The following is a 17,523-nucleotide window of genomic DNA, read 5'->3' as shown; positions in this document are numbered from 1 at the left end:
GACCAACCGATCACCTTCATTCTACTCTCCTCAACCTGGATATACGAAAACACATCACTAACAGAAGTAGGGGCTGGAAACCTGCCTAGCACTTGTACCCTGGCATGCTTGTATCTCGAATGCAATCCGCCTAAGAACTCATAGATTCGATTCCTTTCTACCATAGCATGAAATGCTCTAACATCAGTTGCACACACAGGTATGTAGTCTTGGTAGTGATCTAACTCTTCCCATTTACCACGTAGAGTGTGGTAATATGTAGCAAGAGTTTGGGCTTCCGGCTTGAATCTTGAAATTTGTTGTTAGAATTCATACAGTTTTGCAAAATTACCAACCGAGGAATATGTCTCTTCCACAGCCGTCCACTGCTCTTTCGCTGTTTTCACTAACAGAAACCCGTTGCTGATCTGTGGCTACATTGACTGCAACAACCACGTTATAACTAGTACACTATTTGCACTCCACTCTTTGAATTTAGGATTGCTCTTGGAGGGATACATGACAGACAATATGGTCGATCATCCTACGACCAGTGATATGCATACTAGCATATTGAGCCCACTCCATATAGTTCGTCTCATCCAGCCTAACAGTCATAATACAAAGGCCTGGATGGTGATCACTACTACCTCCTATTACTGCAGTCAAACTAGAAGAAGACCCAGCTTCTTTTGAAGTCACCTCTGAGTTAGACATTTTATCAAACAGTTTCTGGGTATACAATCCTCAGAAACAAAAACATCAACAAAATACGTAGAGAACCACCTCTCTAACACACAAACTTCAACTAGAAAGATTACCGTCTTCTAAGATGCATAAAAAAGCAACCACACAATCACCACATAAACCCTAGAAAGCAACAAAGTAGACCATACCAGAATCGCGAACGACGAAGAAAAAGCCGATGTTGCAGAACCCCGAACCCCAAATACCATACTAGAATCGGGACTGCAATAGATAAAAAACAGGTCAAAAAATAAAATTCGGGGCCTCGAAGTACGTGTGATTGTGATTAACACTACTTCCTTGCAAACAAATCCCATCTTGGAATCTCTTCAAACCCTTCACACCCACTAGGGTTTACACAAACTTGCCCTAGGGTTTCAACTACACACCTAGAGCTCTACAAACCATGCTCTGATACCATTTTGATAAAGAATAAGTGATAAATATAATCAAATCAAGAATAAGTGATAAAGAAGAAGAAGAAAAAGAGAAGAAAACGGATGAGAGAAAAAGAGAAAGAGATGGGGAAAGAGAGAGAATGAAAGAATACTTTCTTCCTTCCACCATATTCTATTTATAATAACAAGTTTCAAAAATTATACATAAGCCCCAACATTACATAAGTAAAAACAAATAAGGCCCCTGACAACAGTTCTCTCTATTAAACTACAACAGAGGACTAATTATATTTCTTGGATGAATTGTAGGTCCAGTTTCAAGGCAGTGTGGAATTCAGTCAGGCTTCAAAAACCTGAGGTTTATTAGCACACATTGTGCTGGAATGGTTGCAGGGCCAGTTTGTCCTTCACCTGTGCTTGATCTTTCATGACAAGATCCAAACTTTGTCTAATTTGAGACTTAAAGGCCTTACTGTTGTTGCTATTTTGCAGCTGAAGACTCTTGACCACATTTTTGCTGTTTGTCCTTTTACAAGGAAGGTTTGGCTGAGGTTAAGTGACCTGCTTGGTAGGAACCTGCATCACTTTAACCACTTTCACCTAGTTGCTAATTGGTTTCTTAATCATTTCTTTGCATCTTCTTTGGGGAACAAGATCTGCAGAATGTTATTTTCTATTACCCCATGGTCTATAGGGTATGAGAGAAATCTCAGATATCATCAGGGTTTTTTGAGAACTGCTGAGGAAGTTGCAAGGCTGATTTGGAGGGAGGTTTTTGATATTGCCGGTGTTCATCCACAAGCTTTACTTAGCTTCTTGCTATTGTTTCCTATGCTGGTTGCCTTAGCTTGTGTTTTCTTTGTGTAGGCTTCTAGTCTTGTTTTATTTGGGCATTGGTTTTTCTTATGGCCTTGTTTCTCTGTTTTTGTATTGCAAGGGTATGACCTTGTTGTTAGCCTTGTACTATATTGTTTTAAATCTAATAAAAATAAAAAATCAAGGCTATCATTGCACTAAAAAAAATTAAAACCACTAAAATTTGAATTGAAGTTCTACAAAACAAGAGCTGCAGATGTCTATATAAAGATAGAAATTAAAGAACCGCACACATCCAGTTCTTTAGATCTCAAACCAATTAGTTTAAAGTTGTGGATTTTGTTGACTTTAAGTGATAATCAAATCTCTAATAAAAATAAAAAATCAAGGCTATCATTGCACTAAAAAAAATTAAAACCACTAAAATTTGAATTGAAGTTCTACAAAACAAGAGCTGCAGATGTCTATATACAGATAGAAATTAAAGAACCGCACACATCCAGTTCTTTAGATCTCAAACCAATTAGTTTAAAGTTGTGGATTTTGTTGACTTTAAGTGATAATCAAATCAAAGAGTAAAGTATAAGAAGAAAAAGAGAAGAAAGAGGATGAGAAAAAGAGAGAGAGATGGGGAAAGAGAGAAAGAATAAAAGAATACTTTAATCCTTCCACCAAATTATATTTATAATAATAAGTTTCAGAAATTACACATAAGCCCCAACATTATATAAGTAATAACAAATAAGCCCCTGACAACACTTCCCCTCAAGCTGGTGCAAAGATATCAAGCATGCCCAGCTTGACTAACATATTTTGCAAGCAAGTCTTGTTCACACCCTTAGTCAAAACATCAGCAACCTGATAACGTATGGAGTACAAATCAGCCCAAGACGAAGCTTTTCCTTGATGAAGTGCCGATCGACTTCAATGTGCTTTGTCCTGTCATGTTGAACTGGATTATGGGCAATGCTAATAGCAGCCTTGTTGTCACAATACAACTTCATTGACTCGCGAATAGGATAACCCAACTCACCTAACATCGTTCGTAGCCATAACAACTCACAAACTCCATGTGCCATGGATCTGAACTCAACCTCTGCACTAGATCTAGCTACTACAGACTGTTTATTGCTTCACCATGAAACAAGATTACCTCCAACAAATGTGCAATATCCTAAAGTAGAACGTCGATCTGTCACAGAACCTGCCAAATTAACATCAGTATGGGCTTCAACACGCAAGTGGCCATGACGACCAAACAATATCCCCTTACCAGGTGAACCCTTGAGGTAGCCAAGAACATGATGAGCTACTTCAAGGTGAGGTGTACGTAAAGCATGCATAAACTAACTAATCACACTAACAGCGTAGGCAATATCTGGGCGCGTAAGAGGTAGGTAAATCAATATGCTTACCAATCGCTGAAATCTCCCCACATCGTCTAATGGGTCTCCATCTACATCATTAAGCCTATAGTTGTGCTCAGTGGGAATATCAATAGGTCTAGCTCCAAGCCTGCTTGTTTCAGCCAACAAATCTAACACATACTTCCATTGAGAAATGAACAACCCTTTCTTCAATCTGCACACCTCAATGCCAAGAAAGCATCTCAATGATCTAAGGTCTTTAACCTTAAACTTTGTCCCCGAGAATGACTTCATTCGATGAATCTCTTCTGGATAATTTCCAGTGATACCAACATCATCAACATATACAATAAGGGAAGTGGTGCAGCCCTAGTGCTTCTTCATGAAGAGAGTATGATATGTCTGACTCTGTGTACCCTACTCTTTCCACAGCAATGTTGAACCTCTCAAACCAAGCACGTGACGACTCCTTTAACCCATACAAGGCTTTATTTAGCTTGCACACTAAATTCTGACCATTGGCAAGCTTAAACCCTGGTGGCATAGTCATATACACCTCTTCCTCCAAGTCACCATGAAGGAAAACATTATTTACATCCAGCTAATGTGAAGGCCAATTCAAATTAGTTGCCAAAGAAAGGACACGTATAGAGTTCATCTTGGCAACTGGAGGAAATGTTTCCAAACAATCAATCCTATAGGCCTGAGTGAAGCCCGCTGCAACTAACCGGGCTTTATATCTCTCAATTGTTCTGTCTGCATGATACTTTATTGTGTAGACTCATTTGCAGTCTACTGATTTCTTACCCCAAGGTAATGGAACAATATCCCAAGTACCATTCTTCTCAAGGGCCTTCATCTCTTCAAGCATGGCTTCCTTCCAAGGAGTTTGACTAAGAGCATCTGAAACACTAGAAGGAGCAGATACAGAGGAGATACACGAAGTGAAAGCACGATATGTTGGAGATAAGGCATCATAGGATACAAAATAAGATATGGGATGTTTTGTACAACTACGAACACCCTTACGATAGGCAATAGGGACATCAGGATCGACAGGAATACTATCAGGAAAAGAATTAGGAGTATCAATGTCAACTGAGGAATTACCTGGATCGAGGGAGACTTCTTCGTCCTGGGGTGAATCAATGACTTGTTTTTCCCTCTTAGTGTAGACAATTGTCTGCTTCCCTACTGCAAATCATTAGTGGTAGGAGGACCAGACATAGGCACCTCAGTAAGAAGCTCCCCCTGAATGAGAACCTCCCCCTAAATGGGAATATGCAAAGGAAGGGGGCATTCCCTCAGAATGGACGACAGATTCTCTACCTGAATAGTAGTCTCCCCCTGAAGAGAATCCCGTACAGTGGGAAAAAAAGGAATAGACTCAAAGAATGTAACATCCATGGAGACGAAGCAACGACGAGTGATAGGCTAATAACACTGATACCCTTTCTGAGTGGCAGAGTATCCAAGAAAGACACATCGGATTGCCTTATGGCGATTGATAAGGTATGTAGCTATTAAGGTTGCATCAGGCCAGTAACTTTTAGGCACTCCCATCCCAATTAGAAGAGAACCGGTCAACTTCGTAATATGACGGTGTTTTCATTCAACTACACCGTTCAGTTATGGTGTATCAACACAGGAGGTTTGATGGACAATCATGTTATCAGCAAATAAGGAGGCAAGACCACCATGCATAAACTCTCCTCCATTATCAGATCGAAGGATTTTGATGGGGCAACCAAACTGAGTACATATCATCCCTAGAAAGGTTTTTAAAATGGAATGAACTTCATCTTTGGTTTTCATAAGATAAAGCCAAGTATATCAACTAAAGTCATCAACAAACACAACAAAGTAACGAAAACCAATTAACGAAGTAGTAGATTCAAGACCCCACACATTAAAATGAACAAGCTGCAAAGGAGCTGTACTTTTATTAATACTAGTAGGATAAGAAACACGACATTGTTTGGCAAGAACACAAATTTCACAATTTAACATAAAAGATTCAACGGAAGGAAACTGGGGAAGCACATACTTCAAAACAAGAAGAGGTAAATGACCTAATCTATTATGCCATCGCATTAACAGATCTTTATTGACATTACTATTCCTAACACTATATTGATTTGCAACATAATAAGAAGTTGGCCTCACGTTCAGCAAATACAAGCCATTGTCCTCACGTCCACTTCCAATCGTCTTCCCCGCATCCAAGTCCTGAAACACACAGTGAGATGGAAAAAAGGTTCATTACAATTCAAGCCTTTTGTATTGTAACTGACAGAAAGGAGGTTATTGGTAAACTTTGGGACATGAAGAACAGAGGATAAGGTAAGATTAGGAGAGACAGAAACAGTGCCCTTCCCCGCAATGGAGGTGAAGGTGCCATCAGCCACTCTAACCTTATCCTTACCAAAACATAAACTGTACGAAGAAAAATCAGATGCCATACCAATCATGTGATCAGTGGCTCCTGAATCAATGACCCAGAGATAATGTGGAAACCTGATGTGCCGAATGAGAGGTACGTGTCTGAGCGAAGTTAGAGATGGAAATGGAGGCATTTTGAGCTAGTAAATGTCAAAGAGCATCTAGTTCAGTCCCGGACAGAGAACTTGGTGGCCCTGAGGAGACATAACCAGTACTCTCACACTTTACAGTATGCGCCGTAGATAACCCCCTAAATGGACCAGGCCTTGGCCTATCATTGGCATGTGTAGGAGCTAGAGTAAGGCAACCGTATAGATTCCAGTATGTTTCCCTAGTGCAGCACGTACGCCCACAGTGATCACACCTCAACTTGCTCTTGTCATCCTGCTTCCCTCCTTTTGGAGGATTGGGCTTGTTCCATCGTTGTGTCGCAAGAGCAGACCTCTCAGACAATGGTACTTCTAACTCGGGCTTAGTGTTTACAGGTGCAGACATAGCCTTCATTCTACTCTCCTCAGCCTAGATATACAAAAACACATCTCTAACAGAAGTAGGGCTGGATACCTGCCTAACACTTATACCCTGGCATGCTCATATCTCGGATGCAGACCACCCAAGAACTCATAGATTCGATTCCTTTCTACCATAGCACAAAATACTTTAACATCAGCACACACAGGTCTGTAGTCTTGGTAGTGATCTAACTCTTCCCATTTACCACGTAGAGTGCGGTAATATGTAGCAAGAGTTTGGTCTTTCTGCTTAAATCTTGATATCTGTGGTTGGAGTTCATACAGTTTTGCAAAATTACCAACTGAGGAATACGTCTCTTCCACAGCCTGCCATAGCTATTTAGCTGTTTTCACAAACAGAAACCCTTTGCTAATTTGTGGCTGCATTGACTGCAACAACCACGTCATAACTACTGCATTATTTGCACTCCATTCTTTGAATTCAGGATCACTCTTGGAGGGATACATGGTAGTCCCTTCGATATAGTTGATCATCCTACGACCAGTGATATTCATACGAGCATATAGTTCGTCTCATCCAGCCTAACAGTCGTAATACAAAGGCCTAGATGGTGATCACCACTACCTCCCAATACTGGAGTCAAACTTGGGGAAGACCCAGCTTCTTTTGAAGTAACATTTGAGCCAAACATTTTATCAAACAGTTTCTGGGTATTAATCCTCAAAAACAAAAAAATCAACAAAATACGTAAAGAAACACTTCTCTAACACACAAACTTCAACTAGAAAGATTACAGTCTTCTGAGATACATAAAAAAGCGACCACACAATCACCACACAAACCCTAGAAAGCAACAACGTATACCATACCGCGAACGACGAAGAAAAAGCCGTTGTTGGAGAACCTCGCGAACACCAAAAAAACACCAATCGAGACTGCAATAGATCAAAAACAGGTCCAAAAAAATTTTGCAAACAAATCCCACCTTGGAATCTCTTCAAAACCCTTCACACCCACTAGGGTTTACACAAACTTGCCCTAGGGTTTTAACTACAGACCTAGAGCTTTACAAACCTTGCTCTGATACCATGTTGACTTTAAGAGATAATCAAATCAAATAGTTGAGTATAAGAAGAAAAAAAAGAGAAGAAAGATGATGAGAGAAAAAGAGAGACAGATGGGGAAAGAGAGAAAGAATAAAAGAATACTTTCATCCTTCCACCACATTATATTTACAATAATATGTTTATAAAATTACACATAAGCCCCAATTATATAAGTAATAACAAATAAGCCCCTGACAACAGATTTGCCAATTTGAATTTTCAAAGATTGTCATATGAGGTGCCTCAAAAGTTATAAGAATGTCAACTTGGATTTTCATATATTATTATGTGAGGTTCCTCAAGCATGTAGATATAGATATAATCATATATGGGCAATCAATCAATTTACAGATGTAAACCACACCAATCCTGTCCTATGGTCTTAAAAAATTCGTTTGAAGTTATGGATCTGTCAGTTCGAATTTTCAAAGATTGTCATATGAGGTGCCTCAAAAGTTATGAGGATGTCAACTTCGATTTTCAAATATTATAGTGTGAGGTGCCTCAAGCATGTAGATATAGAAACAATCATATATTGGGTAATCAATCAATACACTGTCATGTAGTGAATGGGCAATCAATCAATATAAAATCATGAAGTGAATGATCAGGTTAATGTACAACAAACCTTACGCATCCGCTCAGCAAGTTCAACGTGTGCTGCCTTCACTTCATAATCATCTCCCGTTTTTGTCAGTCCCTGTAAAACTAGAAAGGTTAGTGTACATAATATAACTTTCAGATTATTGTCAAAATAAATCAGGGATTCTGTTAACTTTGCCAGTAGCCAAGAGCAACTCCACCAGCCAATATTTTTACTTACCTTAGTAATAACCAAAAGAGACAAATCCATGCGATTCATCAGAAGATCTGAAATAGTATTCTTGACATACTGAACAGCACCAGGAATGTCTCTGTCTATTAGTATCTTGTAAAGGCATTCATTTACCAGGTTTTTAACTAATAGACAATTGTCCCTTCTAACTGTTTCAATGCCTATCAACAGAAGTCAATAAATTAAAAGACTAGGTCAACAGCAGAATATACAGAAGCTGACACGGTTGTAAGACACTTGCTCACCTTTAGTATCCATCTTGTCGTACTTGTCAGGGTTTGTCCAAAGAAGACCAGCATATCTCTTCTTGCTAATCAGGAGATATGGATAGTAAACCTTCTCAAACTCTAGTTTTATGGGCTTCGCAGCACATATATCACCATATAAAATGAGAAAAAGGAAAAGAAAGAAAAAAAGAAAAAGAACAAAGTTATCCACAAATGTATGAAAATAACATTAGAAGTCTCAAAACAATGGTACATAGTTCTTCCACAATGCATATGAAAATTGCAAACAAGTTCAAAACAAGAGACGCCAACAAAACTCCAAAAAGCTGAAAGAAAGTTTTATTAAGTCACATTTGTAATTCTTATTCCAACTTATCCAGAAACCTCAGATTTCTTAATCTTCTTCCAATACTTCAACTTCATAAGTGAACCCTGCTCTGATTTCATTAACTAAAACCACATTAAAGGGCACCTCTGGGATGAATGATTTAGTATGATGTGGGAAGCAGTGCCAATTGGGGACAAGATGAGGCATATCAACTAAAAATGGTTTACTCACATACAGAGATTACTAAAGAGAGCATTAACAATATGGCCAATAATCTCTATTGAGGCACTCGATACAGAAAAACATTGCCAAAGCCAATCCCAACTAGTTTACATAAAGCTTTGTTGAGTTGAGCATAGATCAATTTTTCAGAAATTGAAGTTCAACACAATGCTAAGAAACACTAAATCCTAACAACAGCTACAACCAACACTACCCCCCCCCCCCCCCCCCCCCCCCCCCCCGGGTGCGGAACCCCAACACACACACGAATTTCTTAATTCTAGTTCAGAAAGATTTTATTACTAGATGTTTTAAGAAAAAGACATAAGATCTAAGAAGCTGAAAAATAAATTGACAAAAAATAAACAGCAAAGCTCAAACACCTACTTTTATGAATGTCCCGCTGATGTATTCAGCAGCTTCCCTTCCCAAGTTCATAGCTGCATCAACAGTTGACACACCAAATTGTACCATAACTGAATCTGTATCTCCATATATAACCTAATATCCAAAAGTAACCACTTCTCACTGAACATTAACTTCAAAATTTTATGTTTTAACATAGCAAGGTATAAATTATGAATTACAGAGCAATGATATAGGGTCTGGGGGAAAAAGGAATATTTGGAGAAGAGTAAATCACACAAGAAAATTTCAAAATGAAAAGATCAATAAATCTGGCAAGTAAAATTAACATCTACAGCCTGATATATATTGACAGAACCAGGTGCTTATTAAAAGTTCACATTTAACCTTTAACACAGAAAATTTAGTATAAGAAATGGCTATCAAGATAACAATCTTTTACTAATATCATTTAGTGAGCTTTTTCTTTTTCTTTTCTTTTCTTTTCTTTTCTTTTTTAGCCTATAATTGTTTAAGAACTGCTTTTCCGCCAAATATTTCTTTTATTTTCTTTTTTATGCACAAAATTATGTTTGCATGTGTTAGCATATATAATACCACGATTTAGGGTATGACTTACCATAATAGCAGAGATTTGACTATGCTATAGAATATGCCATAGAATGTGCTATAGAATATGCTTTAGAATAAGTTGTGATTTGATTTTGATTTGATTTAGTTTCCTTTCATGTAATATCATTCAAGCCTTTACGCAATTCTCTCCTTTCTCTTCTTTTTATATATTTCTACTTAGTATCAGAGCCAACACCTTTTAGCAGCCTTACTACTTATGCGACAACTACCTTAGGCTGTTTGTGACATCGTGTGACGTTACCTAAACATGTTCTTCTGTGTTGCTGTTTTGTGATCGAAAATAGGTATTTTTAAGTTTTACAATTTCTTTTTCACTCTTCTAGGGTTGGGTAAATTGGGATAGTTGGTTTCTAATACCTAGAAGGGCTTGGGTAAAAAAAATTAGTCTACAAAGAGGGTCCGAATATTAAGAAGGAGGTTGTCTGGCTATATGTAAGCGAGCAGCGCTCCTTAAAAAAGGTATGCATTTGGATTTTTCGAGAATGGTCTGAGGAGACATTGTTTATGGTCTGAGGAGACCGTTTGATTTATTAACAGAATTTGTGGTGTTTTTGGAGTTTTTTTTTTTTATTGTCATGTGACAGATTATGGCAGATTCAGGGTCCTCGACTGTTAATTCTCTTGGCTCGCGTTCTGTGGGTGGTGGTGCCATTTTTCCCACCAACTCATCAGAAAATCCAGGACTTCAAATCACCAAAATGAAGTTGGATGGTTCCAACTATTTGATTTGGGCACAGTCTGCCAAGATGTTCACTGGTGGCAAAGGCAAGATTGGCTATATTACTGATTTTTGAGAAAGAGCCAGCTAAGTTAGAGAAGGCATATCCTCAGTGGTTTGCAGATAACGCTATGGTTATGTCTTGGCTAGTCAATTCGATGCAACCAAACATAGCTGTTGGCTATATGTTTATGAAGACTGCTAAGCAGATTTGGGATTCAGTTCAACGCACTTATTCTCAAAGGCAGAATAATGCACAAATTTTCCAGCTGGGGCGAGATATCACCAGGATTTCTCAGGGTGACTTGACAGTTTCAAGTTACATCGCCAAGCTTCGTGCTATTTGGGAGGAGATATCATATTATGATTCCTTCCACTCTTGGAAGGATCCAAATGATGCAGTTTTATATGCAGGAATTGTGGAGAAGAATCGAGTGTTTCAGTTTTTTGCCGGGTTGAACGACGAGTTTGAGTATGCTCGTGTTCATTTATTGGGCTTATCTTCATTCCCTACTCTTGAGGATGCATACTCCTATGCGTTGTCAGATGAGAGCCGCCGGACTCATCCATTAGGTATTGCTTCTGTTGATCGTTCTGCTATGGCAGTTTGGGTTCCCAACCTTTCAGGAATTTCACCATCCCAGTCAGTTCAAAGCACTACCACTGGTCCTCCTTTGGGACGACAACGTGGACGGTGTGACCATTGCGGACAAATTGGTCACATCAAATCTCGTTGTTATACTCTACATGGACGTCCACCGCAACATAAAGAGCCACCTCGATCCTCTGCACATTCTGTTACACAACCAGTCTCGTTGTCAACTCCTGACAACCCTGCCTCTACATCTTCTGCCACATTTACCTTGACTTAAGCTGATTTGGACAAGTTCAAGCAATTCTTCAACCAAATGGAGGCATCATCTCAGCCAACATCCACTTATGCCCACTCAGGTACTATTGCGTCTGCACATAGCGTATCTACATCTTCAACACCATGGATCATTGATTCTGGTGCTTCAAACAATATGACTGGTATGTCCTCACTCTTCCAATCTTATAGTATCGGTTCTGACCAACGCAAGGTCCGCCTTGCGGATGGCTCTCCATCTTCCATTGCTAGGAAGGGTCACATATCAGTTACTCCTTCATTAACTTTGTCAAATACACTTCATGTTCCAAAGTTGACTACAAATCTTATTTCTATTAGTAGCGTAACCAAACAATTAAATTGTAGTGTAACATTCTTTCCCTCTCATTGTATTTTTTAGGATCTGGTGTCGAAACAGACGATTGGCAGTGGGCGTGCAGTGGATGGTTTATACCTGTTGGATGCTCCTTTGTCACCTCAAGCACATTCAGCTTCATTTTCTAATATTGTTTCATCTAATAAAGCCCAGCTTATGCGTTGGCACATACGTTTAGGACATATTTCTTTTGGTTATTTGAAACATTTATTTCCTTCCTTATTTTGCAACGTGGCAGTGTCAGATTTATCCTGTGAAACATGTCATATGGCTAAACATGTTCGTTCCAATTATCCTGCTAGTAATAATAAATTTGCTTTAACACCTTTTGATCTTGTTCATTCAGATGTGTGGGGTCCTTGCCCAGTTACTTCTAATCTTGGATTTCGATATTTCGTGTTGTTCATTGATGATCATACTCGTGTTACTTGGGTTTATCTTATGAAAACCAAAAATGAAGTATACACCATTTTTAAAAATTTTATGACAATGGTTCAAACTCAATATGGTCGTACCATTAAAAAATTCCGATCTGACCAGGGTACAGAGTACACTTATAGGCAGGTACAACAGTTATGTACAGAATTTGGGATTGAGCATCAGATGGCTAATGTTAAAACTCCTCAACAGAATGGTCATTCTGAGAGAACGAATCGCCACATCCTTGACTTAACCAGAGCAATCTGCATTGGCATGAATGTTCCCCAGTCATTTTGGGGATATGCAGTTCTTACTGCTGTTTACATCATTAATAGGACTCCTTTTAGGATTCTTAACTTTGCAGCCCCACTCTCAATTTTACATCCCAATTCATCTCTTTTTTTTATTCCTCCGCTAGTCTTCGGGTGTGTGTGCTTTGTTCAGCAGTTGGGGCAAACTAGTACAAAGCTTGACCCCAAGGCTTTGAAGTGTGTGTTTTTTGGCTATTCTCACTCTCAAAAAGGTTTATAGGTGTTACCATCCTCCTAATCGTCGGCGATTTACATCCATGGATGTTTCTTTCTTTGAGCATACACCATACTATAGTGGTTCAGTTGGTTCTCAGAGTGAATGGTTCTAGGGATGGCAAATTCCCCATCCCCGCCCCACCCCAGGGGATGGGGGTAAATTTTGAAAACCTGTTGGGGGCGGGGGCAAAGGCGGGGATGGGGTAAACCCGCCCCGCCCCGCCCTGATTAAGTATTAAATTACTAATATACCCTTACATTTAATAATTTATTACTAAACTAGATTTATTACATATATGAAAATAAGATAAATTATGCTTTTTTAAAAATATATATATATGTTAATCGGGGCCGAGGCCGAGGATGGGGATAAGAGGTCGGGGATTGGGGGGGGGGGGGGGGGGGGGTGAAATTTTAAGCGGGGATGGGGATGGGGAATGGGATCCCCGCCCTGCCCCATTGCCATCCCTAAATGGTTCCCATTGAATATAATGGATGATCACCTTCTTCTGTCTTCAACTCCTCTACCATTACCTGTTTCTTCTTCTATGATTCCTCCTCGTCATACCCCTCCAGCAGGGGGAATTGTTCCTTTTTCATAGGTTTATAGTCGGAGACAACAGGTACAAGCTTCTACTCCCACGATCGACTGCCCTGTTCCTTCGGCACCAGCTCCTCCTTCTCAAGCTATTGTTTCGCTTGATAATCGCCTCATTGCTCTTCGAAAGGGTAAACGTTCTTGTACTTACCCTATTTCTAATTTTGTTTCTGATTATGCTCTCTCACCCTCCTAGCGGAGTTTTCTTGTTTCTGTTGCCTCGGTTCCTATTCCTTCTAGTGTTGCAGATGCACTAGCACAACCTCAATGGCGTGATGCTATGACAAAAGAACTACAAGCACTTGAGAAAAATCAGACTTGGGACATGGTTCCGCTTCCTATTGGACGAAAGGCTGTGGGTTGTCGTTGTTTACAGTTAAGCATTATCGAGATGGGTCAGTTGCTCGTTACAGGGCCCGATTGGTTGCCAAGGGTTATGCTCAGACTTATGACATAGATTATCAGGAGACTTTTGCCCCTGTTGCTAAGATGAATACCATCCGGGTATTATTTTCCGTTGCTGCAATTCGATCTTAGCCTCTATTTCAGTTAGATGTCAAGAATGCGTTTCTCTATGGTATGTCGTCTTCATCGTTCTCTATATGGCCTCAAGCAGTCTCCTCGAGCTTGGTCTGATTGCTTTGGCACTGCTATGCTTAAGTTTGGTTTCCATCAAAGTGCAGCTGATCATACCTTGATTTTACGTCATTCAGGCGGTAAGACAGTTGCTCTCATTATGTATGTCGATGATATTATTCTTACCGGCAATGATACTACCGGAATTAATGTGGTTAAAAGCTATCTTGGCCGTCAATTTGAGATTAAGGATCTTGGTCCCCTACGGTACTTCTTGGGCATTAAGGTGGCTCGCTCCAAGACTGGCATTTTCATCTCTCAACGAAAGTATGTTCTTGACTTGCTTTCTGCTTCTGGTCAGCTTAGCGCTCGTCTTGCTAATACTCCGATTGAGCAGAATCATCGGTTGGCTGATTCTGAGGGGGAGTTGTTGTCAAATATTGGTCAGTATCAACGACTTGTAGGGAAACTCATCTATTTATCCATGACTCGACCTGACATTGCTTATGCCATGAGTGTCGTGAGTCAATTCATGCACTCGCCTCGTGCCCCACACCTTGATGCAGCTATCGGATCCTTCGCTACTTAAAAGGGTGTCCAGGCCGTGGTATTTTGTTTGCCAATCATGGTCACTTACGTGTTGAGGCTTGGACAAATGCTGATTATGCAGGATCAATTTCAAATAGGAGGTCTACTTCAGGTTATTGTACCACTATTGGTGGTAACTTGGTTACTTGGCGCAGTAAGAAGCAGGATGTTGTCTCTCGATCTAGTGCAGAGGCAGAGTATAGGGCTATGGCTCTTGGGGTAGGTGAGTTGCTTTAGCTGAAAACCTTGATGACAGACTTATGCCTTCCAATGTCGCTTCCATTCTCACTCTACTGCGACAACAAGTCTGCCATTAGCATAGTAGCAAATCCCGTTCAGCATGACAGGACTAAGCATATAGAGGTGGACCGTCACTTCATTCGAGAGAAGATCATCTCTGGTCAAATTTGCACTCCATTTGTCACAAGCTCTCAGCAGCTTGCAGACATTCTTACAAAGGGCGTCAGCAAGATTGTGTTTGAGAATGCATTGTCCAAGTTAGGCATTTCAGATATCCACGCACCAACTTGAGGGGGAGTGTTAGCATGATACCACGATTTATGGTATGACTTACCATAATAGCAGAGATTTGACTATGCTATAGAATATACCACAGAATATGCTTTAGAATAAGTTGTGATTTGATTTTGATTTGATTTAGTTTCCTTTCTTGTAATATCATTCAAGCCTTTACGCAATTCTCCCCTTTCTCTTCTTTTTATATATTTCTACTACATGAGATGTGCTATACATCCCATAGAAAGGTAACTGACATTTAGAAGTAGCACAATGCCCCTGTTAACAACCATCTACTCCAAAAGCTTAAGTTGTTGGAGAGGGTATAACTTTAATATTTATATCCTTCAACACACCCCCCTCACGTGAGGCCTTCTTTTTGGTCCAACACATGCTGTTTCAATTTTTCAATTAGGGTGTCGGTGAGGTTTGAACTTCAGACCTTTGGCTTTGATACCATGTTAACAACCATCTACTCCAAAAGCTTAAGCTATTGGAGAGGGTGTAGCTTTAGTATTTCTATCCTTCAACAGCCCCAATAATTTTAGAAAGCATAAGATAAATTTTAAGATGCAAGGTATGTTCCACAGGAACACAAACCTCGGAATCCATGACAAGGGCTATATAGGATATGCATCTTTTAAATTAAACCAACTAGTTTTCTCAAAGCATATAATTACAAAGATCTTGTCTTTAAATTGTAGATTCAGAACAGAAGCATCAGAGCCATTGTCACCATTGGATAAATAACAAGATGATATTAGCAGAGCAACTGGAAAAGGCAGGTCACCAACAAGGGCTATAGATCTGTGCAACGGACAGTGGTGTTAACAATTAACATTTAGATTGAGGCAAGAACAAGCGTATTGAATTGTCAGTCGAACAAATGAATTCCACAAATATGAGGAAGACCTGAAACCCATGCCATACCAAGTTTTAACAATGCAATCCCAATTTCTATTTCACTTTATTACGTTGTATATATATTTCTTCTTCTAATTACAGTTCCATTTTTACTTTATTTTTGTCCATTCTCTTGGGTTTCCTTATAATCTCATATTTAAATCTTCTATTACCTTCCAGAGAGGAACAAAAAAATAAAAAAGGAGAAGAAGACAAAAATCAGTGAAAAAAATGACTTTTGGCCAAGCAACTTCAAATTACTTTAACAGCTTGTGAAAATACTTAATGACGATCAAGCATAATAAAGTTTTTAACAGACTACAAACAAATTAAATATAAGAAATGCTTTTCAGCATAATAATTTTAATGGTAATTGCAATAGGAAAAAAAAAAAAAAAAAGGATCATTTTTTTCATTCTTTCTTTCCTATATACAAATTTAGAGAGGGAGGCTTTTTGTCATGATTCATGATCTAATGTAATGTCTACTTATTTTTCGTAATTGAAAATGTTTGGTGGAAATATTTAGTGATATTGCCACAAAAAGTATTTTATTGAAAGATTAAGTAATTACTCATAAGCAACAAACATAAAATGAAAACTATTTAAAGATGAAATCAATTTAGAAGCACCTTTTTTCGTTTTATTATAAATAAAGCAGAGAGAATTCCATTGGTCTAGTTTGGGACCTTAGGATTGATTTTGACTCTAACCATCCTTTTACAGTTCAGGAACTACTCTTTACACCAAATCTTTTACCTTCCTATATAAGCATACCTTACAAAACAGAAAAAGCAGAGGAAACAATAGGAAAAGTGTAGCACCCTAATGACTTGAAAAATCTAAAATGCATTTTACAATCTAAGGTATGTGCCTCACACTGAAACATTATATGATTTACATCTCATTAACTGAATCAACAAGTTTCCGATAAATTAATCACAAGTATCAAGCCTTTGAAATCAGACTCTGAAATATATATATCAGTGCTATTGTCGCAATCAGGGAAAAATAAATGAGGTTAAGCCATTAGCAGCAGCACTGGAAAAGGCAGATATTCAGCATACAAAGGGGCTGCAGATATTTTCAAAGGTTTCATGTTAACATTGTTTGATTGAGGCAATAACTAATATCAGTATAAAAAAAGTATGACTTCCACATATATGAGACCCACCTCAAAACTAACGCCTTACCAATTTTAACCATACAATTTCAAATTCTACTTCCAGATTGTTAATTTGCAATCTCTTCATCCTTGGTTATCTTTTCAAATCTCATTCTTGGTATGTCCATGTCTGATATTGTTATTGAATAAAACATACATAACATGCTCCAAAAGGTTGTGTTTGTGGACAGGATGGAGGGCTAGAATTATCTGGATTGGATTTCGCTTCTTCCAGAAGAAATAAATAAATAAAGCATTAAACATAATGCACAAATTTATATTTACTTTCAGAAACCTTTAAGAAATAAAGTGACCATGTAACAGCAAAA

At 38.8% G+C, this 17,523-nt stretch overlaps 1 protein-coding gene across 4 annotated transcripts in view; it reads right to left on the bottom strand.

Annotated features, from left to right (window-relative positions):
- The window catches only part of LOC132267342 (DNA polymerase delta catalytic subunit), a 73,973-nt gene that overhangs the window by 32,638 nt on the left and 23,812 nt on the right, over positions 1–17,523 (bottom strand). For 3 of the 4 annotated variants that reach the window (XM_059768496.1, XM_059768495.1, XM_059768494.1), the window contains exons 21-24: positions 9,329–9,442; positions 8,410–8,524; positions 8,153–8,325; positions 7,958–8,029 (exon numbers count right to left, since the gene is read on the bottom strand). In XM_059768496.1, the coding sequence (XP_059624479.1) occupies positions 7,958–8,029; positions 8,153–8,325; positions 8,410–8,524; positions 9,329–9,442 (474 nt within the window). Of the gene's footprint in view, positions 1–914; positions 949–7,957; positions 8,030–8,152; positions 8,326–8,409; positions 8,525–9,328; positions 9,443–17,523 lie in introns of those variants that run through there. The other variant, XM_059768497.1, reaches the window with a different exon arrangement.

The sequence above is a fragment of the Cornus florida genome, unplaced genomic scaffold (assembly GCF_030987335.1).
Source record: "Cornus florida cultivar Cherokee Brave unplaced genomic scaffold, ASM3098733v1 CherokeeBrave_3.0.0_Hap2_Chr07, whole genome shotgun sequence".
NCBI lineage: Eukaryota > Viridiplantae > Streptophyta > Magnoliopsida > Cornales > Cornaceae > Cornus > Cornus florida.
The sequence above is the reverse complement of the archived record's forward strand: the minus strand, read 5'-3'. Positions and strand labels throughout refer to the sequence as shown.